Source organism: Mastacembelus armatus, chromosome 8, assembly GCF_900324485.2.
Source record: "Mastacembelus armatus chromosome 8, fMasArm1.2, whole genome shotgun sequence".
Taxonomy (NCBI): Eukaryota; Metazoa; Chordata; class Actinopteri; order Synbranchiformes; family Mastacembelidae; genus Mastacembelus; species Mastacembelus armatus.
The window spans coordinates 3,231,716-3,258,012 of record NC_046640.1 but is presented as its reverse complement, the minus strand read 5'-3'; the positions used below and the strand labels follow the sequence as shown (position 1 = coordinate 3,258,012).

At 40.4% G+C, this 26,297-nt stretch overlaps 1 protein-coding gene across 1 annotated transcript in view; it reads left to right on the top strand.

Moving 5' to 3' along the window:
• The window catches only part of prr12b (proline rich 12b), a 99,646-nt gene that overhangs the window by 28,668 nt on the left and 44,681 nt on the right, over window positions 1–26,297 (top strand). Inside the window, exons 6-15 of the mRNA XM_026326087.1 lie at window positions 802–1,591; window positions 2,995–3,578; window positions 3,663–3,779; window positions 5,032–5,165; window positions 5,262–5,990; window positions 6,120–6,256; window positions 6,370–6,489; window positions 10,001–10,098; window positions 10,330–10,461; window positions 12,978–13,073. Of these exons, the coding sequence (XP_026181872.1) occupies window positions 802–1,591; window positions 2,995–3,578; window positions 3,663–3,779; window positions 5,032–5,165; window positions 5,262–5,990; window positions 6,120–6,256; window positions 6,370–6,489; window positions 10,001–10,098; window positions 10,330–10,461; window positions 12,978–13,073 (2,937 nt within the window). The remainder of the gene's footprint in view (window positions 1–801; window positions 1,592–2,994; window positions 3,579–3,662; window positions 3,780–5,031; window positions 5,166–5,261; window positions 5,991–6,119; window positions 6,257–6,369; window positions 6,490–10,000; window positions 10,099–10,329; window positions 10,462–12,977; window positions 13,074–26,297) is intronic.

The following is a 26,297-nucleotide window of genomic DNA, read 5'->3' as shown; positions in this document are numbered from 1 at the left end:
TGCATTCATCTGGTACTAAATGCCAGTGCAACTCCTGCCTGAGGATCTCAAATATGAAGAATCAGTAACATATTTCACAAGTCAATTTTTAATAATTTTGTTTTAAAATGGGTCCTTTTTTTACTATTTGTATTTCCAATCCTACAAGTTAATATCTGGAATATTTTACTCAGTTTTACTTTTATCTCATTTTATTAAGTAATTTAATTTCCTAATTCTTGGTCTTTTTTATAATGCTCTTAAAGAAGATGTAAGGTACTTTGTATGTTTGTTTTGTGAAGTGCTGTATTATTAAAATTAATTCAATAAGAAATATTATCTCTATATTCAAATTATGAAAGGGGTCTCTCTGTAATGATGACAAGTCTGCAGTTCCCCATAGCTCTGTGGAATGTTGTGCAATAGCACCTTTGTTTTATTATTATTTTATTATTTTCCATTTGCAATTTCACTGCTTTGGTTCACTGTCACTGCCTTGCTTCCTGCAGTAGCAGGCAGCTGCCTTAAATAATAAAACTCAGACAAACCTACTGTCCAGCATCAAACAGGACACAGACAAATTCAGAAATCATAAATTAGCTGAGACCAAACCAGAGCTAAAAGAAGCAGGAATGTTGAAATTACTCATCATTCATTATTGTCTGGTCTATGCTGTCTGCTGTGTAAACAGGCAACATCTTCACTATAACTTTATATGTTGAACTTGCTGTGGTCAAAAATCAGTTAATGCTACTTAAAAGTTGAAACCCTGTGACAACATCATAAAACAGTCATCAGTGATGAGATTCTGTTCTCTTGTAGGCTGATGAGAAGGCTTTCGACTTCAAACCTGGATTCATGGCCTCTTTTTTGGATTTCCTGAAGACAGGCAAAAAACAGTCAGGTATTGAACCAGAACACAGTGGAGGCCAGCACGAACCTCTAAACCCCTGTTCCTCTCTGAATGGAGGGATCAGGCCTTTAACCCCATCTCCTCCCACACTACCACCAACACTTCCACAGCATCCTCCAGGAACATGTACTGAGGGAGAGCAGGGTGTAGGGACGCACCTAGCTCTCAGCAGCTGTCCAAGTCCCTGCAAGCCTCTTGATGAAGAGCTAAAAAGGAACCTGGAGACCTTGCCCTCCTTCTCCTCTGATGAGGAGGATTCTATGAGCAAGAACCAGGACCTGCAAAAAAGTATCTCCTCTGCCATCTCGGCCCTCTATGACACTCCCCAATCTCTGGTTACTGCAATGGCTTCTGCTATGGTCAAGGCCCCACCCACTCTATCACCAGTCAACCCCCCTCTCCCTGCTATGCTTCCCCTTATCCCCAATACGGAGAACGGAAAAGAGGATGTGCTCACACACACTCAGCATCACGCAAAGGATGAAGAAGAACAAAAATTGGTCTCCCCACATTCAAATAAAAGTAGCCCAAAAAAAACTGAGGAGAGGGAATTTGTACAAGGAGAAGAGGAAGAAGAGGAGGAGGGGCGAGCTACAGACAATGAACAAGTGATGAGAGATTCACAGAATGTGCAGCAGGGAGCCCTTGAAGACGAGAAAATATCTGAAATGCAGATTTGTGAGGTTCCTAAGGTTGAAGGTAATGTGCAGTCTAAACAGTCAAAGGTTTGGACACACCTTGTTATTCAATGTTATTTTCTTCTATTATTTTCTATGTTGTAAATTTAGTTATCAAAAACTGAAGACATCACAACTATGAATTAAGACATTTAATTATGTTATAAGCAAATGAAGAGTGAATAAAGAAAAGTATGGTTTAAATCTTTAATTTTTGAAAGTAACCAGGACTGCTGGGTCTTTCAATTTTGTTTAGTAGTTCTTTTCATAATATGGATTACTCTACTTAATGAATAGAGCTATTTACTGTACACCAACACCACCTGGCCATAACAATTAGTTTCAAAAGAATTAAGGTAACGAGATTCCACCAATTAACTTTTGACAAGGTACACCGTAAACTGAAAAAACATTTCAAGTGACTGCCTCATCAAGCTTGTTAAGATGTTGCCAACCTCAATAGTAGCTACTTTGAAAAATCAAAATATGAAATATATTAAGTTTTTATACTTTTTGGTTGTCTGCATAATTGCAGCCATAAATGGGATAAGCAATGTAGATAATGGATGGGTAGACATAATTTCATATGTTATTTGATTGTTTTGATGTCCTAAGTATTAATCTACAATATAGAAAATAGGATAAAAAAGGGAAATGAGAAGATGTGTCCAAATGTTTAACTGCTGTTTGTTAATCTGTTTATGCTAACTGTCTGCCAGTTATCTTTATTATAATTCCTCTTAGACTTCTCTGCTATCCAGAAAACTAATATCATGTCTTGAATGTTCATTCTTGACATAGGAAGTAGTAGTTTGACAAAATACTATTTACTCAAGGTCCACTTAATAGTTTTTGTCATCTCGTGGCCTTCATCAGAAAATAAAGACACTGTCATGGAGGTGGGTCACCTGTCATACTCTGATCTAACTATGGAAATTTAGTCATGTAATAGCAGGTAGTAGTTGTATATGGGTGGAGATGCTCAGAGATGGTCTCTGATGTTAGTTATGTTAGTTATCATCTGTCTTTCTTTGATTGTCCACTGACTGCTGCTCATTTGAAACCATCATCACTGCTTCTGTAATGCTTTATATCCATACACTTTTAGAGACTGTCAGAATACCAGCTGAACATACCATAAGACAAATTTGTTCTTCAGGCTCTGTGCCTCAGTACATTAACTTTCAAATAAAATGATGGGTACTATATTATAAAGCCAGATCACAGTTTATAGATTATAGCAATATAAAATATTAAAAACAATGTGTTAACTATCCAACACTTACAGACTGGACTGTAGATTTGAACAGCAGTGCCGGGGACTTGGGGAATTGCAGTTTCATGAAAAAGGGTTAAAAAATATGTTTCATGTGACCTTAAAAAGCATGAAAATTTATTGTTTTCTTCCCCCACCCTGTTTTTCAGATTCTTCATTGGAACCTTTGCTTCCTCCTGCATCATCCATCTCCCCCTCACCACCCACCCACTCTTCACCCTTGCCTCTTCCTCCACTATGTCTCTCTGTACCCTCCCCACTATCCATCCAGCAGGATGACAAAGAGGCATGTCTACCCTATCCACCATCTAAGCAGCAGCAGCAGCCCTCCTACCAACCAGCTCTAACCACAGGAACCTTGCCATCCCACCCCACCTCCCCTCCATCCTCGCCCCTCTCCAACTTTCTGATGGGCCAGTCAATCCTGCATCCATCCACCACACCTCCCCCATCTTCCTCTGATGAAGACCAAAAACCAAAAGCTGGGCAGCCTTCCCCCTCTTCACCATCCTCTACCTCACCCTCTTCATCGTTCTCTCTGCCACCATCACCTCCAACCCCAGAGGAGGGCCCAGCGTCCCAGCGTCTTACTTCCCTCCACCTGGCAATGAAGCAGGCTGATGCTGCTATTGCTGGAGAGAGTGAAGAGGAAGACAGTGAAAGTGGAGGTGAGGGAATCTTCCGTGAACGAGACGAGTTTGTAGTTCGGGCGGAGGACATCGGGACTCTTAAGGTGAATCTTCTCACAGCCCAGGAATTATATACAGTAGATAAATAACTTATAATTAATTTACACTATTTTTGTTTGTGTCACTAGATGGCCTTGCAGACTGGCCGGGAACCCCCGCCCATCTGGAGGGTACAGAAAGCCTTGCTCCAGAAATTCAGCCCAGAGATCAAAGATGGTCAAAGGCAGTTCTGTGCAACTAGCAATGTGAGTTTCATATTAGGACAATGTTACACTGGGCAGAAAACTGAACCCCTGGAATCTGACTCTTAATTTCATGCTGCTTTGTTTAATTTAACTGGATCTCAATACCCTGTGAAATTCCTGATGAAATTTAAGAGAAACATTTTACTTATGAGCTTTCTCTAATTTGAAACAAGTAAATTTGACCGCAAGAGCAGTATGCCAGATTTTCCTAATAAGACTTCTTTAAAAAGGTCAGAATGTCCATCAAAGAGAAGTTTTAAATATTTAATTCAATTAAATGCTATTCTTGCTTTTAGATAACAAAACTTCACTCAAGGTTTTATATAGATCCTTTGTCAATTGGGTTTAGACCAACAACCTTCAAGTTAACATTTATGCATACTAACAACTGAGTCATTACTGCAGCAAGCTGCTGGAGCTGTGGCTCTTGACATTTATAGTCAAATACCTGTAAAAAATAATGACTGGGCCATCAACATTAATTGTACATTGTGTTTAGTAGTAATTAAAAGATATTAGCAATTTAGGCATGCTAACATCAGTATTTAGCTCAAAGCAACACTGTACCTAAAACTTCACAGTCCACTAACATGGGGTTAAGTTTAGAATATACTGTCATTCAACCAAAACTAAGACTAAGATGTTTTTGTCTTAAAACTTTAGACCTTAATTAATTTTCCTAATATAGTCCACTGAAAATTCTATAACAGATTATGTAATTTGTTAATTTGATAAAAAATAACCCTGAATCTACCTACAGAACATCTACATCTAAAAATAGGATAATTTACTTCTTAGAAACAGATTTTTTTTCAGTGTACTTTTATTATGTCCTACACTCTGATCTTTGATGTAATAAGGTCTGATGTACAGATCTTTAAAATATACTCTAGCAATTTGCTACAAAGAACCCATGCTGCTTTAACAGCATCCTCTTCAGCACCATAGTTTAGTTAATTGCAGATTTGGCCACCATTCCTATCAGTGTGCCATATCACCTGACAAAAAAATTCCAGACATTTTTGTTCTGAAATTTGACACACCACAAATGAGAGCACCCCCTTGAGTTTATATAGTAAAAAACAAAATATGACACTACTATAGTTCTTTTATAGAAAGGTCTATAAGGTCTGACTGATCCAGCAGTTCCTTGTTATTGGACTTGAAACAAACCACATTGATGATTTTCTTTTAAGTAATTTGTTAATCATTTCAGGTTGTACAGTCTTTGTCTTAATATCTCTTCCCACAGTATCTGGGTTACTTTGGTGACGCCAAAATGCGTTATCAGCGCTTGTATGTGAAGTTCTTGGAGAATGTCAACAAAAAAGATTATGTCAGAGTGTGCTCCCGAAAGCCTTGGCACAGAGCCGGCTTGACTCTGAGGTAAGACTATGTGATTTCTCAGATAGCTTCCTAGCTTTCTAGGCCTCAAGACGTGAAGCTTAATTTGTCTTTTTTATTTAACTTACTGAATGACAGGCGGCAGTCACTACCTAAACACCTGTCCAGCATTCACAATCAAATCCCACCTCTGGCAGAGAGAGACAAGGAGAACCAGAAACAAAGAGAGCTAAAGGAGCAGAGAGAAAAAGAAAAAGAGCAAAGAGACAAAGAGTGCAGGGAGAAAGTAGAGAAGGAGTCTAACAGGAGAGAGAGGAGAGAGAAAGAGGAGAGAGAGCACAAGGAGAAACAGGAAAGGGAGCAAAGAGAGAGGGACAGAAAAGAAAAAATGAAGGTGGAGAGAGATAAAAAGGCTAGAGAGTGGAAAGAGTGTAGAGAAAATGAGAAAGAACTGGAAATTGAGATGAGGGCGAATGAAAGATGGGACACAGAGCAAAAAGAGAGGGAGAAAGAGAAAGAGCAAAAAGACAGAGAGAGATGCGAATATGAAAAAGAGCTGAAAGAGAGGGAAAGAAAGACCAGGGAGCAGAGAGAGAAGCAGAAACAGGATAGGGAGCAGAAAGAAAGGGAGAGACAGGAAAGAGAACAAAAAGAGAGGAAAATATGGGAGATGCAGTGGAAAGAAAGGGATAAACAGGAAAGAGAGAAACATAGGAGAGATCAGAAAGAGAATGGCGAAAAGGAGAGGAAGCAGAGTGAGAGGGAGGAGAAAGATCAAAAAAAGAAGGTGAAACAAGAGAGGGAGACAAAGGATAGAGAGGGAGAGAAGAGAGAGGGGGAATGCAAAGATAAGGAAAGACAGGAGAGGGAATGGAGAGAGATGCAGAGAGAGAAGAACAGGGAGAACAAAGAAAAAGAAGGACGAGAGAGGGAGAAGGAAAAAGAAAAATGGAAGCAAGATGAGTGGGAGAGAAGAGATGCTACAATGGAGTTTGCAAAATTGAAGGGTCATTTCAGAGCCAAGACTTCAAAAGAAAAGATGGAGCCTCCACTCAAGAAGAGGAAGAAGTGGCTGAAGGAGGTGCCATCCTCTTACTCTGAGTCTGATTCCTCCCTTCCCAGTGATGATGAAGGTCAGCTGCTCTGTGTGTGTGCTTGCTACACATGTATTTATTAATATGCTACATAAATAAATCTATAGTCTGTGCTGCGTCCAGGCTCCCAGAGCAGCTTCTTTATGTTTCAGGGCCTGTGTGGGGTGGAGTTAACAACCGAGCTATGAGGGAGATGTTCAGGAGCTATGTGGAAATGCTGGTTAGCACAGCACTTGATCCTGATATGATCCAAGCATTAGAGGACACTGATGGTGAGAAATCAGCTGAAACACAATGAAAGGCTTCTGGAAGTATAGAACAAGTATAAATGAGTTGGGAATACAACTGATGTGAAGGACTTTTCACCTGCCTCCCAACTCAGCCACAGCTTCTTTGCTTCTTTGGGGTGGCGAACTGTGGTCCTTGTGGCCCTTCCAGGTTCTGATTGGTTGAACACACCTGATTTAGGTAATTAAAAGTGTGCACGGATAGTTGGTAAAAACAAAGAGAGCAGTGGTCCTCAAGGACCAGAGTTTGCCACCCCTGTTCTATAGCCATAATTACCTCAATGGAGTATCAAATAGAGATATCCCAAGTCAATCCTAAGGATATGTACAATATTTGGGTAAATCCAAGCTATTCAATTCAATTCAGTTTTATTTGTATAGCACCAAATCACAATACAATCATCTCCAGACACTTTACAAAAAACAAAAAACCCAACAAATCCCTTATGAGCAAGCACTTGGTGACAGTGGAGAGAAAAAAAACCCTACAAAACAAAAAAAAAAAAAAAAGACTCCAGCAGAACCGGGCTCAGATTGGGCTGCCCATCTGCCTCGACCGGTTGGGGTGAGTGGATAGAGCAGAGAGAAAAGAACAACAACAACAAACAACAAATAGACACTGCAGGTTGGTGGGGCCAGTAACTGCACATCAGCAATATACAGCTCCAGGAGCAGGGACACCTGCAGAAGGTACAGAGAGAGAGAACAGACAGAGAGGGAGAGAGCACAAGGTTAGTGACCTTCAATGGTGGAATATACATGTGAGGTGGGAGGAGAGGAAAAGAGTGGAAAGGAAGGGAGTGTTAAGGTTAGGGTAGGGGAGCTCAGTGCACCGATGGTCCTCGAGCAGTCTAGGCCTATAGCAGCATAACTAAGGGATGGTTCAGGGTTACCTGAAGCCAGCCATAACTATATGCTTTGTCAAAGAGGAAGGTTTTAAGTCTAGCCTTAAAATTACAGAGAGTGTCTGCCTCCTGAACCCAGACTGGGAGCTGGTTCCACACGAGAGGAGCTTGATAGCTAAAGGCTCTGCCTCCCATTCTGGCTTTGGAAACTCTGGGAACCACAAGTAGAACTGCACTCTGAGAGCGAACAGTGCTGTCTCTGTACTATGATGTGCTTTAAATCCTGATTTGAAAATCTTCAAATAGCTCATTCCTGTGTAAGTGGTCTGATAGCTGCTTAGCAACAGCTTTTTCAAGGATTTTAGAAATAAATGGTAGGTTGGATATTGGTCTATAATTAGCCAAGACTCCTGGATCAAGATTAGGCTTTTTGAGTAAGGGTTTGATTACTGCAGTCTTAAAGGCCTGTGTTACGTAGCCTGATACTAGAGATAAATTTACCAAGTCTAATAAATATGAGTTAATTAATGGCAGGGTGTCTTTAAGCAGTCTAGTCAGGATGGGGTCGAAGAGACATGTTGATGATTTCGATGAAGCAACTACTGATGTAAATTCAGAGAGATCTATGGGAGAGAAGCAGTCTAAACATAACTGAGGTCTTGCAGATGATTCAAGAGCTACTGTAGTAGAAGATTCATTTATTGCAGGTATAGGAAGCATCTGATGAATTTTATCTCTAATAGTGATTTTATTTGTAAAAAAACTCATAAAGTCATCACTGCTGAGAGCTAAGGGAACACTGGGCTCAACAGAGCTGTGATGTTTTGTCAGCCTGGCTACAGTGCTGAAAAGAAACCTGGGATTGTTCTTATTTTCCTCTATTAGTGGTGAATAATATAATAATATGCAGTTCTGGCTTTACGGAGAGCTTTTTTATATGTTAATAGACTGTTTTTCCAGGCTAGAAAAAATTCTTCTAAATTTATGGAACGCCACTTCCTTTCCAGCCTTCGTGATGCCTGCTTTAAGGTACGAATATGTGAACTGTACCATGGAGCTAATCTCCTCTGATTCACTAACATCTACTGTAGTGGAATTTTCTTCCAAACGCTGCATGATCCATCATCTTAAATTCAAAAGTTATTAAAGAATGATCTGACAAAACAGGATTTGGGGGAAAGACTATTAAATGTTCAATTTCGATGCCATAGGTCAGAACAAGATCAAGGGTGTGATTGAAGCAGTGGGTGGGTTTATTAACATTTTGAGTGTGCTTCGAGGAACATGACAGTTTTTGTGACTGAGGGGGGTTGATTCATTCAGACTGACATATTCATCCTGCTGTAGCCAGGTTTCAGTTAGACAAAGTCAATTGGTGATCAGTTATCAAATCATTTAGTAACAGAGATTTAGATCAAAGAGACCTGATATTTAATAATCCACATCTGACTGTTCTGTTTTTCTGTTCAATAAGAGGAGTGGTCTTAATTTTTATTAAGTTTTTATGAATAACTCCTCTTCTGTTAACTTCTGATTTAGTTGATTTATATGTTCGAGGGGCAGACACAATCTCAATTTTTTTGGGGGGGGGTTACGGCTCTAGGGAAATTGTGTTTTAGATTGACTCTTTGCATCCCGGTCCCCTCTCTGGATTGTCAAACTTTAGGCTGGCTAATAAACTAGAGATGAGAGCTGCACCATCCAAAGTGGGATGGATGCCGTCCCTCGCTACCAGGTTTCCCTGGTTTTCCCCAGAAAGTGGCCCAATTGTCTATGAAGCTCACATCATTTGCTGGACACCACCTAGACAGCCAGCGACGGAACGACGACATGCGATATTTCCGATTAGCCTTAGCCAGCAGCTTCAAATGTGACTCGATGTCGCCCGCTCTGGCCCCAGGAAACATTTGACTATGGTCGCTGGTGTCTCTATTTCCACGTTTCTGACTATGGAATCGCCAATTATCAGAGTCGGTTTCTCAGCGGGTGTGTCGCTGAGTGGGGAAAATCTATTAGAAACATGAACAGGCAGGTGATGAGCCGTGGGCTTCTGCTTAGGAGTACGTTTCCGTCGGACCGTCACCCAGGCTAATTCTCCGGGCTGCTCCGGAGCTGCCCTATTCTTAGAGGTAGAATAAGGTCTGTGTTGATGCAGGGAGAAAGAGAAAATGCGCACCTCAAATCATGCACAAGGATCCTGAAACCATTAAACCTGCTTACACTGGTTTTACTATATACAGCTCACTCACATTCAGCTTAAAGCTCATTAAAACCAATTTTAGGAAAACTAAACACAATTCAAAAATCGAGCAGTTAAATGCCTACATATCAAAAACAAGCTGAAGGTGTATGACCTAAAACGTGAAAAATTCCATGCACTGTTTGAAAGCTAACACTAAGCAGATTCCAATAATAAAAATCCTATTTCTCTACCACTAAAACTCACAGAAAGACCAGCCAAGAATTGCAGAAATAAATGTCAAATTATGAAGCACTGATCATGTATTTTGTCTTACCTTTGCTGTTTTCTAATCATGAGTTGTTGTTATATAAACAAAGATTTTGGTTGTGTCATTTTTGAGCAGTAGTTTGAAGTGGCAGTAGCCCATGGCCTAAATGTGAATAAGTATTTTATTATTTTAACTCCTCAGATGAGTTATACCTCCCACCAATGAGGAAAATTGATAACCTGCTCAGTGAACAGAAGAAGAGGTTATTGAGGAGAGTCAATATAAGCGGTCAGCACCAGGTAAGGACACACTGTCCTAGTTTGTCTTATACCAGCTTGTCAAATTGCACTCTGTTGATGATATTTTGCTAAAAATCCATTGGTGTAGGGTTTTAAAACAAATGGCAACTGCAGTTAAATTTAAAGAATGAGTTCCTTTGCATCAAATCTTTTTGAGCACTTGTGAATTTAAATAGAATCTAAGCAGTAGGGCCCAGTGTTTTTGACTTAATTCTGCTTTTCTCCTTCCAGGAGGCTTTACATATATTCCCCAAAATGACAGCAGACCCACTGGAGTCTGGAGTTGTCAGAGTTCACCTTGGTGGGGAGAGTTACAACCGCAAAACTCTCAATCGGGTCAAGAAAAGCATACCTACGCAACAGGTCAGAAATAGTATGGCTGTAACTGCACACTTTCTATTTAACTGACTTAGTGTGTCTAAGTTCAGAATGGGACCCAGACTTGCACATGACATTCATTCACCTCCTCTACATCTCAGAGAAACATGGAGCTAAAAGTTCATGTCCTTTCCTTGTTTCAATCAATTATCTGCTTCCTGGGGATGTCCACAGATGATCCAGTTCCATCACAAATAGATGATAGTTCTTGAAACTACACTTGACCCTTCATGTCTGGAAAAGTAATAAGAATAATCATAATAATTTCTCTCCACCTCATGTTGTTTTATTACATTGTTGCCAGTACTGTGCAATACAAATACTGGCTACTGTGAAAGCTGAATTCTTAAATATTAATCTGTAATGTAGAAACTCATAAAAACAAAAGCCATCCATCTATCCATCTTCTTCCACTTATCCCGGGCCGGGTCGTGGGGGAAGCAGCCTTAGCAGGAATGCCGAGACTATCCGGGGCCTCCTCCCGTTGGGACATGCCCAGAACACCTCCCCAGGGAGGAGCCCAGGAGGCATCCAGAACAGATGCCTGAGCTACCTCAGCTGGTTCTTCTTGATGTGGAGGAGCAGTGGCTCTACTCCGAGCTCCCCCCAGGCAACCGAGCTCCTCACTCTATCTCTAAGGGAGAGCCCGGCCACCCTGCGAAGGAAGCTCATTTCAGCCGCTTGTATCCGAGATCTTGAACTTTTGGTCATGACCCAAATCTCATGACCATATGTGAGCGTAGGAATGTAGTTTGACTGGTAAATCCTTCTTCACCACAATGGACTGGTACATCGACCGCATTGCTGCTGCCAATGCACCAGCCTGTCTGTCAATCTCACGTTCTGTCCTTCTCTCACTTATGAACAAGATCCCAAGACACTTAAACTCGTATAGCTGAGGCAGGATCTCTCCCTTGACCTGGAGATGGCAAGCCAACTTTTTCCGGTTGAGAACCATGGCCTTGGACTTGGAGGTGCTGATTCTCATCCCAGGCACCAGAGACCTTTTGGCCACAGCTCCGAGCCGCTGTGTCGATAATGGAGGTGGAAAGCATGATCCATTTGTACTCAATGCCCTCAACTTCCCTCAGGATCTGGTTGAAGCTCTCTCAGAGGGGGGAGTTGAAGACCTGTCTGACAAAGGGTTCAGCCAAACATTCCCAACAGACTCTCACAATATGTTCCTCCTCCACCAGGTGGATCCAACTCACCACCAGGTGGAGATCAGTTGACCCCTCACCTGAGTGTCCAAGACAAGACAAAGTTGATCATCGACCTCTGGCCTAGGGTCCTGGTGCCATGTGTACTGATAGACACCCTTATGCTTGAATATGGTGTTCATTATGGACAAGCCATGACTTGCACAGAAGCCAAACAACAGAACACCACTCAGATCAGGGAGGTCGTTCCTCTCAATCTCTCCATGTTTCACTGTCACTGCCCACGTGAGTGTTAAAGTTCCCCAGCAGAATAATGGAGTCACCAGTTGGAGCACCTTTCAGCACACTTCCCAGAGACTCCAAAAAGGCCAGGTACTCTGTAGTACTGCTTGGCCCATAAGCCAAAACAACAGTGAGAGACCTGTCCCCGACCAGAAGGCCCAGGGAAGCAACCTCTTATTCAACAGGGAAAACTACAACACCTCGCATAAGCAAGCCCACACCAGCCTGCCACCTCTCACCGCGGGTACCACTCAACCTCCCGCACAAGCTCAGGCTCCTTCCTCCCCAGCGAGGTGACTATTCCATGTCCCTAGAGCCAGGGAAGGGCGGCCCAGTTTTAGCATCCAGGGATCAACTTCCCACAGAAGGGCAGCCCTACATCGCTGTTTCGGGTTTTGCCCAGCTGGGCCCCCACTGGGTGATGTCACAGTCCTTGTTTTCGTCTTCTTCATAAGGGACCATTGAACCGCTCTTGGTCTGGTCAGTCACCTAGGACCTGTTTGCCTTGGTAGTACTAGGGGTATATAGCCCCCGACAACATAGCTCCTTAGATCATTCAAACCCCTCCATCATAAGGTGGCGGTTCATGGAGGGGAAAAACAAAACAAAAGCCATTTAATGAAAAAGTGTTTCCAAGAATAACATGCACAAAAGATTTCAATAGATAAAGTTGTGGGATTAATATCTGAACATGTTTTTTGATACAGACAGAATTTGTGCAGAAAAGGAGGAAAACCAAGCAATGACAGACTATAAATGATTGCAGGCTTGTGTTTGCTGTTGGGTGTTCTTTCACACTCCAGCATCCTGTGGGTCACTGTCAAGTGTATGATGAGAGTGGCAGAGGTAAAGAGGTTATAGCTCTGGTTCGGCAAGAATAACATTACAGGATGCTCTGTAATTCATCTAGATTAGTTTTCTCCTGTCTTGTTTTGGCTATCAGTAATACCTTCTTTCAGATAGTAGGGGAGTTGCTCAGGAGGAAAAAAATTGAGCTTATGTAGCTTCTGCTACATAATAGAAAAAAATCTAAATTTTTTTTATTCTCTCCCCTTTCAGGATTTAAAGCTTTCAATTGAAACCTGCAGAATCTACAGTCTGTATCATTCCCTCCACCACTACAAGTATCACACCTTTCTGCATTGCAAGAAGGAGGTAAGCATGGCTGCATTAATACTAAAATGTACAGTCCTTTAGTTAATATTTTAGTCCAATGTTCCATCTGCATTATTGAGTACCATTTTCCAGACTACAACTCTGGCTTGTGGTGCAACTTATAGAGTGAAATGTCTTATATGTGTTGATTTACAGTCAGTCATAGTCACTACCATTAGATAGCACTATTGACTTAATTGAAGATAATATTATACCGCCAAAAAATTAAAAACACTTATGTTCATATTATCTCCTAATGTAACACAAGTAAAATTCTGCTCAAAATAAGCACTATCCTCCAGAATTCAAGCTGTAATTTGTTGTGATTGTCTGCTCAACCTGAGACAGAAGGAGGACAATGCCACTTTACGTTCTCCCTGATGTTGGTGGAGTTGTTTAACGTTACTTAACATGGATGAATGAATTCCATAATGCACTTCTGCTTGTTTATGTTCTTCATAGGCTAATTTAGACAATAACTAGTATAATTAGAAATGGGACTTATACACCAAAGCGATTTTATAGTTTTTTTTCTGTTCAACAAGGCTGCTTTTGCTAAAAGAAATTTCCAGTGCAACTTATAGTCCAGAAAATATGATAATTAAGATCCTGGGTGAATATGGCCTTGTGACCTGTGACAGGCTAGCAATTTTCCAAGGAGCAAAGAGTGGTGTACAGTACAATACAGTAGAAAAAATAAAGAATGTAATGGCCTTACCAAGCTTACCTGTGCCTGTTTGGATCTATCCCACCTCCCTTTTGTTGCACAACTAGCCTAGCCAGATGCAGCAAGATGCAGCAAGCAGTTTTGACTCGTTTATTTTACTGTATCTAATGGTTTAGTATGTACCTTGGTTTTAAAGTCACAGACTAATTTTCAGTATAGTAATGGAAAATACATATACATTTTTAAATAAAATTATAAATGAAACAAAAAGATATTGTGCTGGTATGACTTTCTGGTTAAAATGAGGACAAGAAAGCATTTTAGTCACTGTATATTTAAAACCTGCATTCTCAACAACTTCAGTTATTCAATGTTTTTATTTTTTATTATTATTAATAATATGTCATTTGGTATTGGTGTGGTCTGATACATTCCTGAAGTGGGAAACTGATTTGCAGTTTTCAATCTTACGGGTACGGGAAGGTTTTGCTGTGATGCAGAGCGACATTTTCTCTATTTCTTGAACATTTCACTGCTGTGAATGTATATTAGACATTCTGGAGGAAGACCTATTACTGTTTTAAATTATCAAGGAGAACATAAACTCTATAAATGCAATTTCAAAATTGTGAACCTTTTTTTTTTTCTATTTGTGAAAACTTTAAAAAGGGTGCTTTTACAATTTTTTGTACACTACCTTAAAACAGTGCCCTGTTTTTCATCTGTGGCTTAACAAGTTTAAGATGAAATGAGTAATACTGGATATTCGAATCAGGGATAAGGATATGCAGTTATGTCAGTTCTTCAAACACAATTGAGAGGTGGATTACAAAAACTAGATTCGATCATCTGAGATAATTGCATGCTCTTGTGCTTGTTGACAAGCGTATACATACCATGATTAGCTGGATTCCCATTGGCTACAATGTTTAAGGGGTTGGAGCACATTTTTTCACCACAGCAGAAGAAGAACTGCTGCTGGAAGACCATGTAGTGAATTTAAAGAAAAAATCAATATGCAAGGTAAAACTGCAGAAAGATGGATGGAAAATAAAGGGATAAACAGCAAAAAGAAAGAGAGCAACTATTCATTATAATCTTTAGCTGTTTAGCTGTACAAATGTTATGCTAATAGTATTAGACAAATTCATTACATTAATTTAGCTTTTCTTTTATAGCAGACAGAAATTGACATATTCCAAATCGTGTGGCCCACATCCTGCCTCATTTTCCACCTGCATGCAGTCCAATGCTCAATATCACATTAAGAAAACCTTAACAAGCGGGAGAAGTCTGGTGCTGATTTGCATACCTGTAATGAATGCCTGCACAATGACATAAAAAGCTTCCACAGACTGCACACGTAGTTGCCAGGTAAAACAATGAAAAATGGGGAAAACATTTAAGAGCCATGTACAGATTTCTTAGTACACTGAACAGCACTTTGCCCTTAACATTCTGCATTGCTGATTGTATAAAGGACACTGCCACTTGTTAAGAACTGGACTTCCTCATCCAACATCAATTATATTGAGAGGTTACTCTGTTTGACTAAACTTGAGAATGAAATTGCTACGAGCAGGTTTGATATTGTGGCTATGTTGCCAGGACAGGAATCTTACTATGACTTACCATGAAAAACCAATAGATGCAGGAAGGAGTATTTACAATATCTCATAAGTCATTTATTTTTTGTGTGTGATTTGTAAGCATACGTGAGGTGAAAATAGGCCCACAATTTGTTGTCAGTTGGCTGCAGCTGGAAACTTGCTGTGCATCTTTAGTACCTACAGCTGAAACTGTGAACAGACTATTTAAACTCTTAGAACTGAGAAGCTCATGAAATTACAATGATGTAATTAGTTGAACCTGAGTTAGTTCACATTTTCAAGGTAGCAGGGACCTCATGTTTCAGTTGAATCAGCCTGAAATGAATTAGCGAGTGAAATTGTAAATTCAATTCAATTCAGTTCAATTCAATTCAATTCAATTCAGTTTGAATAGTACCACAATCATCTCAAGGAACTTTACAAAAAAAACAACAAATCCCTTATGAGCAGCACTTGGCAACAGTGGAGAGGAAAAACTCCCTTTAACAGACCTCCAGCAGAACCAGGCTCAGTGTGCGCGGCCATCTGCCTCGACTGGTTGGGATGATTAGATAGAGGAGAGAGAAAAGAACAACAATAAACAACAAATAGACACAGCAGGTTGGTGGGAGCAGTTACTGCATATCAGCAATATACAGTTCCAGGACCAGGGACACCTGCAGAAGGGGGGAAAGGAAAGGGAGGGGAGGGTTTGGGTTGGGTTGGGTAGGGTAAGGTAGGGTAGGGTAGGGATGCTCAGTGCGCCGACGGAGAGTCCTCAGGCACTCTAGGTTTGTAGCAGCATAACTAAGGGATGGTTCAGGGTTACCTGAACCAACGCTAACTATAAGCTTTGTCAAAAAGGAAGGTTTTAAGTCTAGCCTTAAAGTACACTGAGTGTCTTCCTCCTGAACCCTGACTAGGAGCTGGTTCCACAGGACAGGAGATTGATAGCTAAAGGCTCTGCCTCCCAGTCTACTTTTGGAAACTCTGGGACCACAAGTAGACCTGCACTCTGAGAGCAAAGTGCTCTATTGGGGTGATATGGTACTATGAGGTCTTTAAAGTATGAAGGAGCTTGATCATGAAGGGATTTGTATCGAAGGGAAGGATTTTGAATTCTATTCTGGATTTTACAGGGAGCCAATGAAGAGAAGTTAGTATAGGAGAAATATGATCTCTCTTGTTAGTTCCTGTCAGGACTCTGGCTGCAGCATTCTGGATTAACTGGAGGCTTTTAATGGAGTTACAGTAATCTAGCCTTGAAATAGCAAATGCAAGAACTAGTTTTTCTGCATCATTTTGAGACAAAATGTTCCTAATTTTTTCAACATTGCACAAGTGAAGGAAGGCAGTTCTAGAGATTTGTTTCTTTCTTTGTTTCTCATCTCAAGCTGTTTCTGAGGCTTTTAGGCCCAAATACAATAACTTGTGTTTTCTTTGACTTTAAAAGTCAAAAGTTACTGGTCATCCAGGCCTTTATGTCCTTTAGACATAAAGCTGAGTTTAGATAGATAAATCTGAGTGTCATTTGCATAGTGGTAATTAGTAGAGTGTTTCCTAATGACATTCCCTGAGGAAAGCATACAGTGGGTACTGAAAGTATTCAGACCCCTTTAAATTTTTCACTCTTTGTGTCATTGCAGCCATTTGCCAAAATCAAAAAAGTTCATTTTATTTCTCATTAATGTACACTCAGCACCCCATCTTGACAGAAAAAAACAGAAATGTAGAAATTTTTGCAAATTTATTAAAAAAGAAAAACTGAAATATCACATGGTCATAAGTATTCAGACCCTGTGCTCAGTATTGAGTAGAAGCACCCTTTTGAGCTAGTACAGCCATGAGTCTTCTTGGGAATGATGCAACAAGTTTTTCACACCTGGATTTGGGGATCCTCTGCCATTCTTCCTTGCAGATCCTCTCCAGTTCTGTCAGGTTGGATGGTGAACGTTGGTGGACAGCCATTTTCAGGTCTCTCCAGAGATGCTCAATTGGATTTAGGTCAGGGCTCTGGCTGGGCCAGTTAAGAAGGGTCACAGAGTTGTTCCGAAGCCACTCCTTTGTTATTTTAGCTGTGTACTTAGGGTCATTGTCCTGTTGAAAGGTGAACCTTCGGCCCAGTCTGAGCTCCTGAGCACTCTGGAAGAGGTTTTCTTCCAGGATATCTCTGTACTTGGCCGCATTCATCTTTCCTTCAATTGCAACCAGTCGTCCTGTCCCTGCAGCTGAAAAACACCCCCACAACATGATGCTCCCACCACCATGTTTCACTGTAGGGATTGTATTGGGCAGGTGATGAGCAGTGGCTTGTTTTCTCCACACATACCGCTTAGAATTAACACCAAAAAGTTCAGTCTTGGTCTCATCAGACCAGAGAATCTTATTTCTCATAGTCTGGGAGTCCTTCATGTGTTTTTTGGCAAACTCTATGCAGGCTTTCATGTGTCTTACACTGAGGAGAGGCTTCCGTCAGGCCACTCTGCCATAAAGCCCCGACTGGTGGAGGGCTGCAGTGATAGTTGACTTTGTGGAACTTTCTCCCATCTCCCTACTGCATCTCTGGAGCTCAGCCACAGTGATCTTTGGGTTCTTCTTTACCTCTCTCACCAAGGCTCTTCGCCCACGATTGCTCAGTTTGGCTGGACGGCCAGGTCTAGGAAGAGTTCTGGTCGTCCCAAACTTTTCCATTTGAGGATTATGGAGGCCACTGTGCTCTTAGGAACCTTGAGTGCTGCAGTATTTCTTTTGTAACCTTGGCCAGATCTGTGCCTTGCCACAATTCTGTCTCTGAGCTCCTTGGGCAGTTCCTTCGACCTCATGATTCTCATTTGCACTGAGATGCACTGTGAGCTGTAAGGTCTTATATAGACAGGTGTGTGCCTTTCCTAATCAAGTCCAATCAGTTTAATTAAACACAGCTGGACTCTAATGAAGGAGCAGAACCATCTCAAGGAGGATCAGAAGAAATGGACAGCATGTGAGTTAAATATGAGTGTCACTGCAAAGGGTCTGAATACTTATGACCATGTGATATTTCAGTTTTTCTTTTTTAATAAATTTGCAAAAAATTCTACATTTCTGTTTTTTTCTGTCAAGATGGGGTGCTGAGTGTACATTAATGAGAAATAAAATGAACTTTTTTGATTTTGGCAAATGGCTGCAATGACACAAAGAGTGAAAAATTTAAAGGGGTCTGAATACTTTCCGTACCCACTGTATATAAGGTCCTAGCACAGAACCTTGGGGAACTCCATAACTAACTTTTGTGCGCATGGAAGGTTCATCATGATTCTGATTGAAATCCTGATTGAAAATCTGCAAATAGTTCATTTATGTGTAAGTGGTCTGATAGCTGCTTAGCAACAGCTTTTTCAAGGATTTTAGAAATAAATGGTAGGTTGGATATTGGGCTATAATTATCCAAGACTCCTGGATCAAGACTAAGTTTTTTGAGTAAGGGTTTGATTACTGCAGTCTAAATAGCCTGTGGTACATAGCCTGATACCAGAGGTAAGTTTACCAAGTCTAATAAAGATGAGTTAATTAATGGCAGGGTGTCTTTAAGCAGTCTAGTCAGGATGGGGTCTAAGAGACACATTGATGATTTAGATGAAGCAACTGCTGAGATGAATGCAGAGAGAAGCAGTCTAAACATAACTGAGGTCTTATAGATGATTCACGTGCTATTGTAGTGTAATATTCATTTATGGCAGCTATAGGAAGCATCTGATGAATTTTATTTCTAATTTATTTGTAAAGAAACTCAAACTCATCACTGCTGAGAGCTAAGGGAACACTGGGCTCAACAGAGCTGTGACTTTTTGTCAGCCTGGCTACAGTGCTGAAAAGAAACCTGGGATTGTTGTTATTTTCCTCTATTAGTAATGAATAGTATGCAGTTCTGGCTTTACGGAAAGCTTTTTTTATGTCTTAATAGACTGTTTTTCCAGGCTAGATAAAATTCCTCTAAATTTGTGGAACGCCACTTCCTTTCCAGCATAAGTGATGCCTGCTTTGAGGTACGAATATGTGAACTGTACCATGGAACTTCTTTTTCAGAGGGGCCACAGTATCAAGCGTTTCACGCAGTGAGGCTACAGCACTGTCAACAACATAATCAATTTACTAGGGAGTAGGATTAAGGCAGCTGCACTCCCCTGTGTTCGCATAAAGTGCATAATTCCCCTAAATAAAGTTTAAAAAAAAACCCCAAATGTATAAATGTAATTTTAAGAATTGTAAATTCTGTCACAAATGTAGGCTGTGAGTAATTTAACTTTAGTGTTGGAATTATGTACAGTATTATTCATTCTTTATTTGAAAAATTATATAGGCTAAAAAATGTAAATATTAAACAAACAATGATTATTTACAACTAAAGATCAATATTAAAAATATTAAAGCAGCGTTTTGTAATAATAATAGCAAAGTACAAAAATTACCCTTTAAATAATTACCAAGAGTAAGTTAATCTTAAATATTATAGAAATGTTATGTGTCAATCTACAAAATTGTTCTTCAACTTCTCCAGTGCCTTCAACACTATACGGCCTCCCATACTGAGAGGCAAGCTTCTATGTATGGGGTGGCCCCCTCCCTGACGTCATGGATTATGGAGTATTTAACATCCAGACTGCAGTATGTCAGGCTGGGGAGATGTGTTTCTGGGACACTGTAATGCAGCACTGGGGCTCCACAGGAGGCTGTTCTTGCTCCTTTTCTGTTCATGGTCTACACATCGGACTTTAGGTTTAACTCAGAGTCCTGCCACATACAGAAATATTCTGATGATATGGCTGTTGCAGCATGTGTGCGTGGTGGACAGGAGGGGGAGTACAGGGACCTAGTGGAGGCCTTCACTGACTGGAGCAAAAAGAATTATCTTCTCCTAAACACCACCAAGACTAAGGAGCTGGTGGTTGATTTTAGGAGATCAAAAGCACCAGCATGTCAAAAGTCTGCATTGATAGACAGGAGATAGAGACTGTGCAGACCTTCAAGTACCTGGCTGGATGAAAAACTGGAGTGGTCTGCCAATGAGCCGCCTCTTCTTCTTAAGTTGGTTCGGTTCCTACAACATTTGCAGTGATATGCTGTGCATGTTCTACCACACTGTCATGGCAAGTACACTGTTCTATGCTGCTGTCTGTTTGGGGAGTGGCATTGTGAACAGGAACTGTAAGCAACTGGACAAACTGGTGAAAAAGGCCAGTTCTGTGCTAGGCAGGGGGCTGGATCATCTAAGAACTGCAGTGGAGCAGCAGATGTAGAGGAAGCTGCTTACTATAATGGACAATAATATACACCCCCTCTACGATATACTGACTAAACAGAATAGCAGCTGCAGTGGGAGGCTCATCTCATTTTCTGTGTGGAGTTTGCATGTTTCCTCCTACAGTATGAATGTCAGGTTGACTGGTGATTCTAAATTGCCCATACGAGTGAGTGTGTGTGGTTGTTTGTCAGTATGCGGCACTTTGATTGACCGGCGATCTTTCTAGGGTGTAGCTCTGCCTTTCACCCGAAGAGAGCTGGGATTGGCTCCAGCAGATCACTGTGACCCTAAATAGGAATAATAATTGATAATGAATGGAGGGATGATTGTCCCACCTCTCCACATGCCTGTAGCAATTGACTTGTTTTTGGAGCTTTGGTCCATGCTAACCACCTCCAATACCCCCTACTCCCCCTGTTCACCCATCATCTAGCGGGGGTGTGTGACTGCTATGCTAAAAGCTAACCTAAAAGCTGCAGTGAAAGCACAACATTGCAACCGACAATAATTGACCCATAGTCTGACCCAGAGGCCGCCTGAACATTGGGCCATCTCGGCTTCAACAGGATGTTTCTGCAAGGTTAGTTCTTAACATTGTCACTTACATTTATTTTGTGTTTTGTATGTAGCTAACAGTTATGTTAGCCAGTGATCGTGCTATTTTATGCTGTTAAAATATGGACAGCTGCGTCTTTACATGTAAGTGACTGCTTAAAGGTAATATCATATCATCCACTAAATTAGGTTCATTACAGACAGTCATTTTGTCATCATGGCCCTGTAGCCTTCTTTTAGCTATACAGACGTCATGCTAATAGTATGAGATAAATTAATTAAACGAATAAATAAATACAGCTTTTCTTTAAAGCAATAGAAAGACTGATGAAGCCATTTGGATGGGTGGTGAAACATTTCGGCCTTAAAAAACTGAAAGTCCAGTTGCCACTTAACCTTTAAGATAACTTCCCCTGGACGACTGAGAATCTTCACAGTCAACTGAAAGAATGCAGACAGAAATGTACATAGCACCCCTCTCTTGGCTATGCTGTGTGCAGTCCAATGCTTCAATCACATTAAGAAAACCTTAAAAAGAGGAGATGTCTGGTGCTGATTTGCATACATAAAATGAATACCTGCACATCTATATTACAGCATAAAAAGCCTCCTTCAGCGAAAACGTTGAAAAACGTTGAAGTGTTTGAGGCAAGTACACTGTTCTTATTACATTGTAAACAGAACTTTTCCCTTAACATTGTGCATTTCCAGTTGTCTAAAGGACACTGCCACTTGCTAACAAGCTCAGTGTAATGCACAGTGATGGTGTATATTAGTCAGTGCACAACTCTGTTTCATTCAGCATTTAATATGAGGTGCTGATGAGCCACTGAAGTAGATGATGCTCTCCTGACTGCATCTTTCTATTAGGAACGGGACGGATGAGTCAAAGGTTCCTGCTGATCAGGCAGTACTCTGTATTCTAAATGCTTATCTTAATGTAATCTTTACACTGTCATTATGCATGGTGGACCATCTTGACATCAAACTTGTGTGTTTAAATGTCTTCTCTCTATAGTATGCATTCAGTATCTATAGAGCTGACTATGGGCTTTTGTGTCTTTGGGGAATAGAGCAGTAAGTATTTCATTATTAGTTTTATTTACAAAAACTCAGTAGAAAAACTCATAGTTTATGTCATACCAATTAATAGGAAATGTAGAATGTAACCAAACGGCGACGGGGATCTTCATCACTGTCTTTGTATATGGGGCTGGGTCCGGAAACACCTTCTCAAATATCAGCTCTATAAGGTCATCCACATACTCTACAATAAAAAGATTTTTAGCTTTTAAAATAGTCAAATATCAGTGTTAGAACAGACTATTGTTAGACCTTTGTAATGTTTACGTTTACTTGATTGTATGTGCATAATCTTTTATAAATGTTCATCCACTGTTATTATTTACAGTACTGTGCAGAAGTTTTAGGCACTTTAGATTCTTTTCCCACAACGCCATCAGATGTCTCATAGATCCCAGCTTCATCGTGCAGCCCATTGTGCAGGACAAGCCTATAAGGAACCCACTAAGCTCATGAAGAACAATTTACAGAGGCAAGAAGAACCAGGAATCCTGCAGCAGGTGCTCTGACCCACAGAGCCCTGATCTCAGCAGTATGGAGTCTGTCTGGGATGACTTGAGCAGGCAGAAGACATTGGAACAGCCTGAACATACAAAAGAACTGCAGCAACTTCTCCAAGGTGCTGCAAAGAGAAACTGTGTTCAGATCAAACCAAAGAGAGCTGCTTCTGGTTTAAGCGCAAAGGGTAGTGCTGTAAATGTTGATTAGATTTAGGTTTTGTTCCCTTTACTGAAGGTAACTGATGCCCTGTGTATTTTTAATGCCTAAAACATTTGCACAGTGCTGTATTGATTTATTGTAACTAGCATTGTGTTTATTACAATAAATTTCTCATTTTTTCCATTTTTATACACTGTACATTTGATGTTTCCTTTAAGCCTAGTAGAAATTTCAATACAAGCTGGTAAAACTTGATGGTTTATGACCTTCTATGTAAAGAAGGAATTATGAGAATATATAATTTAGCAGTTGTTAACAAGAGTTTAATCCAAACATGGTAAAGATCCTCTGTAGAAAAGTATTCTCCAAGTGATAATTTATGTAAAATTGCTATATGGGCTATATGTGTTAATAAGACATGTTGGTTTTACTACAGACCCAAATGCTTTTCAAAATATTCACTCAGCAAAACTACTTAAATAGCAGATACCCAAAATGTCTCTATTGTTTTAGTAGTATGAAGGGCAAGAGTGACTTGTACTGACTTATGTTATGCGGCAGACAACATTATAATGCCTGGGCTGCTTCCCCTTTAGTAGCCATTGTGCTAATGACTCCAAGAATATGTTGAAGGAGATTACTACATTAGGAAGCTAAGTTAGCTAGCGTTAGCTCATTCTGTGAACAGGGCAAGGCCATGGGGAAGAGACACACTGAGGGGGCCCGACTATGTTAATGAGTCCTGTTCTTACGCAAAACCGGGGCCAAATCAGAAATCAGGCATTCTCACCACCAGTTTCTAACTAAACTTGCCTATAGGAACAATACTGGGTGGTCAGCTGACACACTTTGGGGATTCATAGGCACAGGAAACCAAATATATATGAAAAACACATTAATCCTGCCCACATACACTACATGAAGCTCAAGTTGACATATTGTAATAGAAGTGGCTCATCTATTCAATTCAATTCAATTCAATTCAGTTTTATTTATATAGCGCCAAATCACAATACAAATCATGTCGACTGGTTGGGGTGACTGGATAGAGGAGAGAGAAAAGAACAGCAACAATAAACAACAAATAGACACTGCAGGTTGGTGGGGCCAGTAACTGCACATCAGCAATATACAGCTCCAGGACCAGGGACACCTGCAGAAGGTACAGAGAGAGAGAACAGACAGAGAGGGAGAGAGCACAAGGTTAGTGACCTTCAATGGTGGAATATACATGTGAGGTGGGAGGAGAGGAAAAGAGTGGAAAGGAAGGGAGTGTTAAGGTTAGGGTAGGGGAGCTCAGTGCACCGATGGTCCTCGAGCAGTCTAGGCCTATAGCAGCATAACTAAGGGATGGTTCAGGGTTACCTGAAGCCAGCCATAACTATATGCTTTGTCAAAGAGGAAGGTTTTAAGTCTAGCCTTAAAAGTACAGAGAGTGTCTGCCTCCTGAACCCAGGCTGGGAGCTGGTTCCACAGGAGAGGAGCTTGATAGCTAAAGGCTCTGCCTCCCATTCTGCGTTTGGAAACTCTGGAAACCACAAGTAGACCTGCACTCTGAGAGCGAAGTGATCTATTGGGATAATATGGTACTATGAGGTCTTTGAGGTATGAAAGAGCTTGATCATGAAGGGATATACATCTTACTGTATATGTCTGGAGCTGCAGGAAAAGCCACATGAGTGGAAACAAGGTTTGCACAGTTTGGTTGACTGGGCTGTTGTGTCCAAATCTTTGAGCCTACATGGACAAATTCTATCAGTAAAGTAGGAAAACCTGTTCTCTATCTATCTCTGGTGTTATTATTCCCATTGCAATATGACAGCTTTTTTCAGAAACGGCAAGAAAGCACAGAGTGCTGATTCACTGCCATTATAAATTTTGCTCTCAAGCTCTCATGAAAGTCAGAGAAGAGGGCCATATGTAAATTGCAAATATGGCTGTTCCTTAAACAGGTACAAAATATAGGTACATTTTTCAAAATGAAAGCAAAAAAAAAAAAGTATTTTTTAGGGTTTAACTACTTGCACACAGCATTAGGCACCAACAGAGACAATTTATACTTGCAGCTGACAATTTATACTCGCAGCTGTCTTGTCTTTTAACAGTAGGACATGTTCAGACTTTCAAAATAAAAGTCATTGTTATTTAGGAGAAGTTACTGCACATTTATAAAGTATAACTCATATTCACTTACTTTTACGTGTTCAAAGTATAATGATGATTCACAATTAAAGATCATATTATAGATCAATGTCATGAGTGCCCTGCAGCGCACTTCACTTTCAAAATAAAGGCCTTTTATGACATTCTTTCAAATTAAATGCAAAGAAACCATAACATGACCATTTTAAAGGTTTTAGCTTCTTGCACACTATTTTAAGCACAAATGCAAGCCATTTTTAATGTCAGGCATTTTATCCCCTGCCAAAAAGACATGTTCAGACTTTCACAATAAAATCTCTACTATTACTTAGTGAAGGTTATGTCACCTCTCCAAAGTACAATGAGTACAACTAAAGATCATATTGTAGTTCAAGGTCATGAGTGCCCTGCACCTCACTGCACTTTCAAAATAATAGCATATAAAAATAAAAGCAAATGAACCGTAATATGGGTGTTTTATTACCTTTTATCAAATTAAAGTGACATAATCAGTAATCTCAAAAGTACCTATAAAGTCATTATAGTGGGAGATTTTAACATTCATGTAGATGTTGAAAATAACAGCCTGAGCATTGCATTTAATTCTATATTAGATTCAATTGGTTTCATTCAAAACGTTAATAAACCCACCCACTGTTTTAATCACACCCTTGATCTTGTTCTGACCTATGGCATCGAAATTGAACATCTAATAATTTTTCCCCCAAATCCTGTTTTGTCAGATCATTCTTTAATAACTTTCGAATTTAAAATGATGGATCATGCAGCGTCTGGAAGAAAATTCCACTACAGCAGATGTTTATCCGACAACGCTGTTAATAAATTTAAGAAAATGATTCCATCTCTATTTGCATCTATGCCAAGTATAAACATAGTGGAGGGCAGCTGCCTTAATCCTACTCCCTACCAAATTGATCATGTTGTTGACAGCGCTGTAACCTCACTGCGTGAAACGCTTGATTCTGTAGCCCCTCTGAAAAAGAAGTTAGTGATTCAGAGAAGACTAGCCCCATGGTATAATTTACATGTTCGTACCTTAAAGCAGGCATCACGAAGGCTGGAAAGGAAGTGGCGTTCCACAAACTTAGAGGAAATTTTTCTAGCCTGGAAAAACAGTCTACTAACATATAAAAAAGCTCTCCGTAAAGCCAGAACTGCATACTATTCATCACTAATAGAGGAAAATAAGAACAATCCCAGGTTTCTTTTCAGCACTGTAGCCAGGCTGA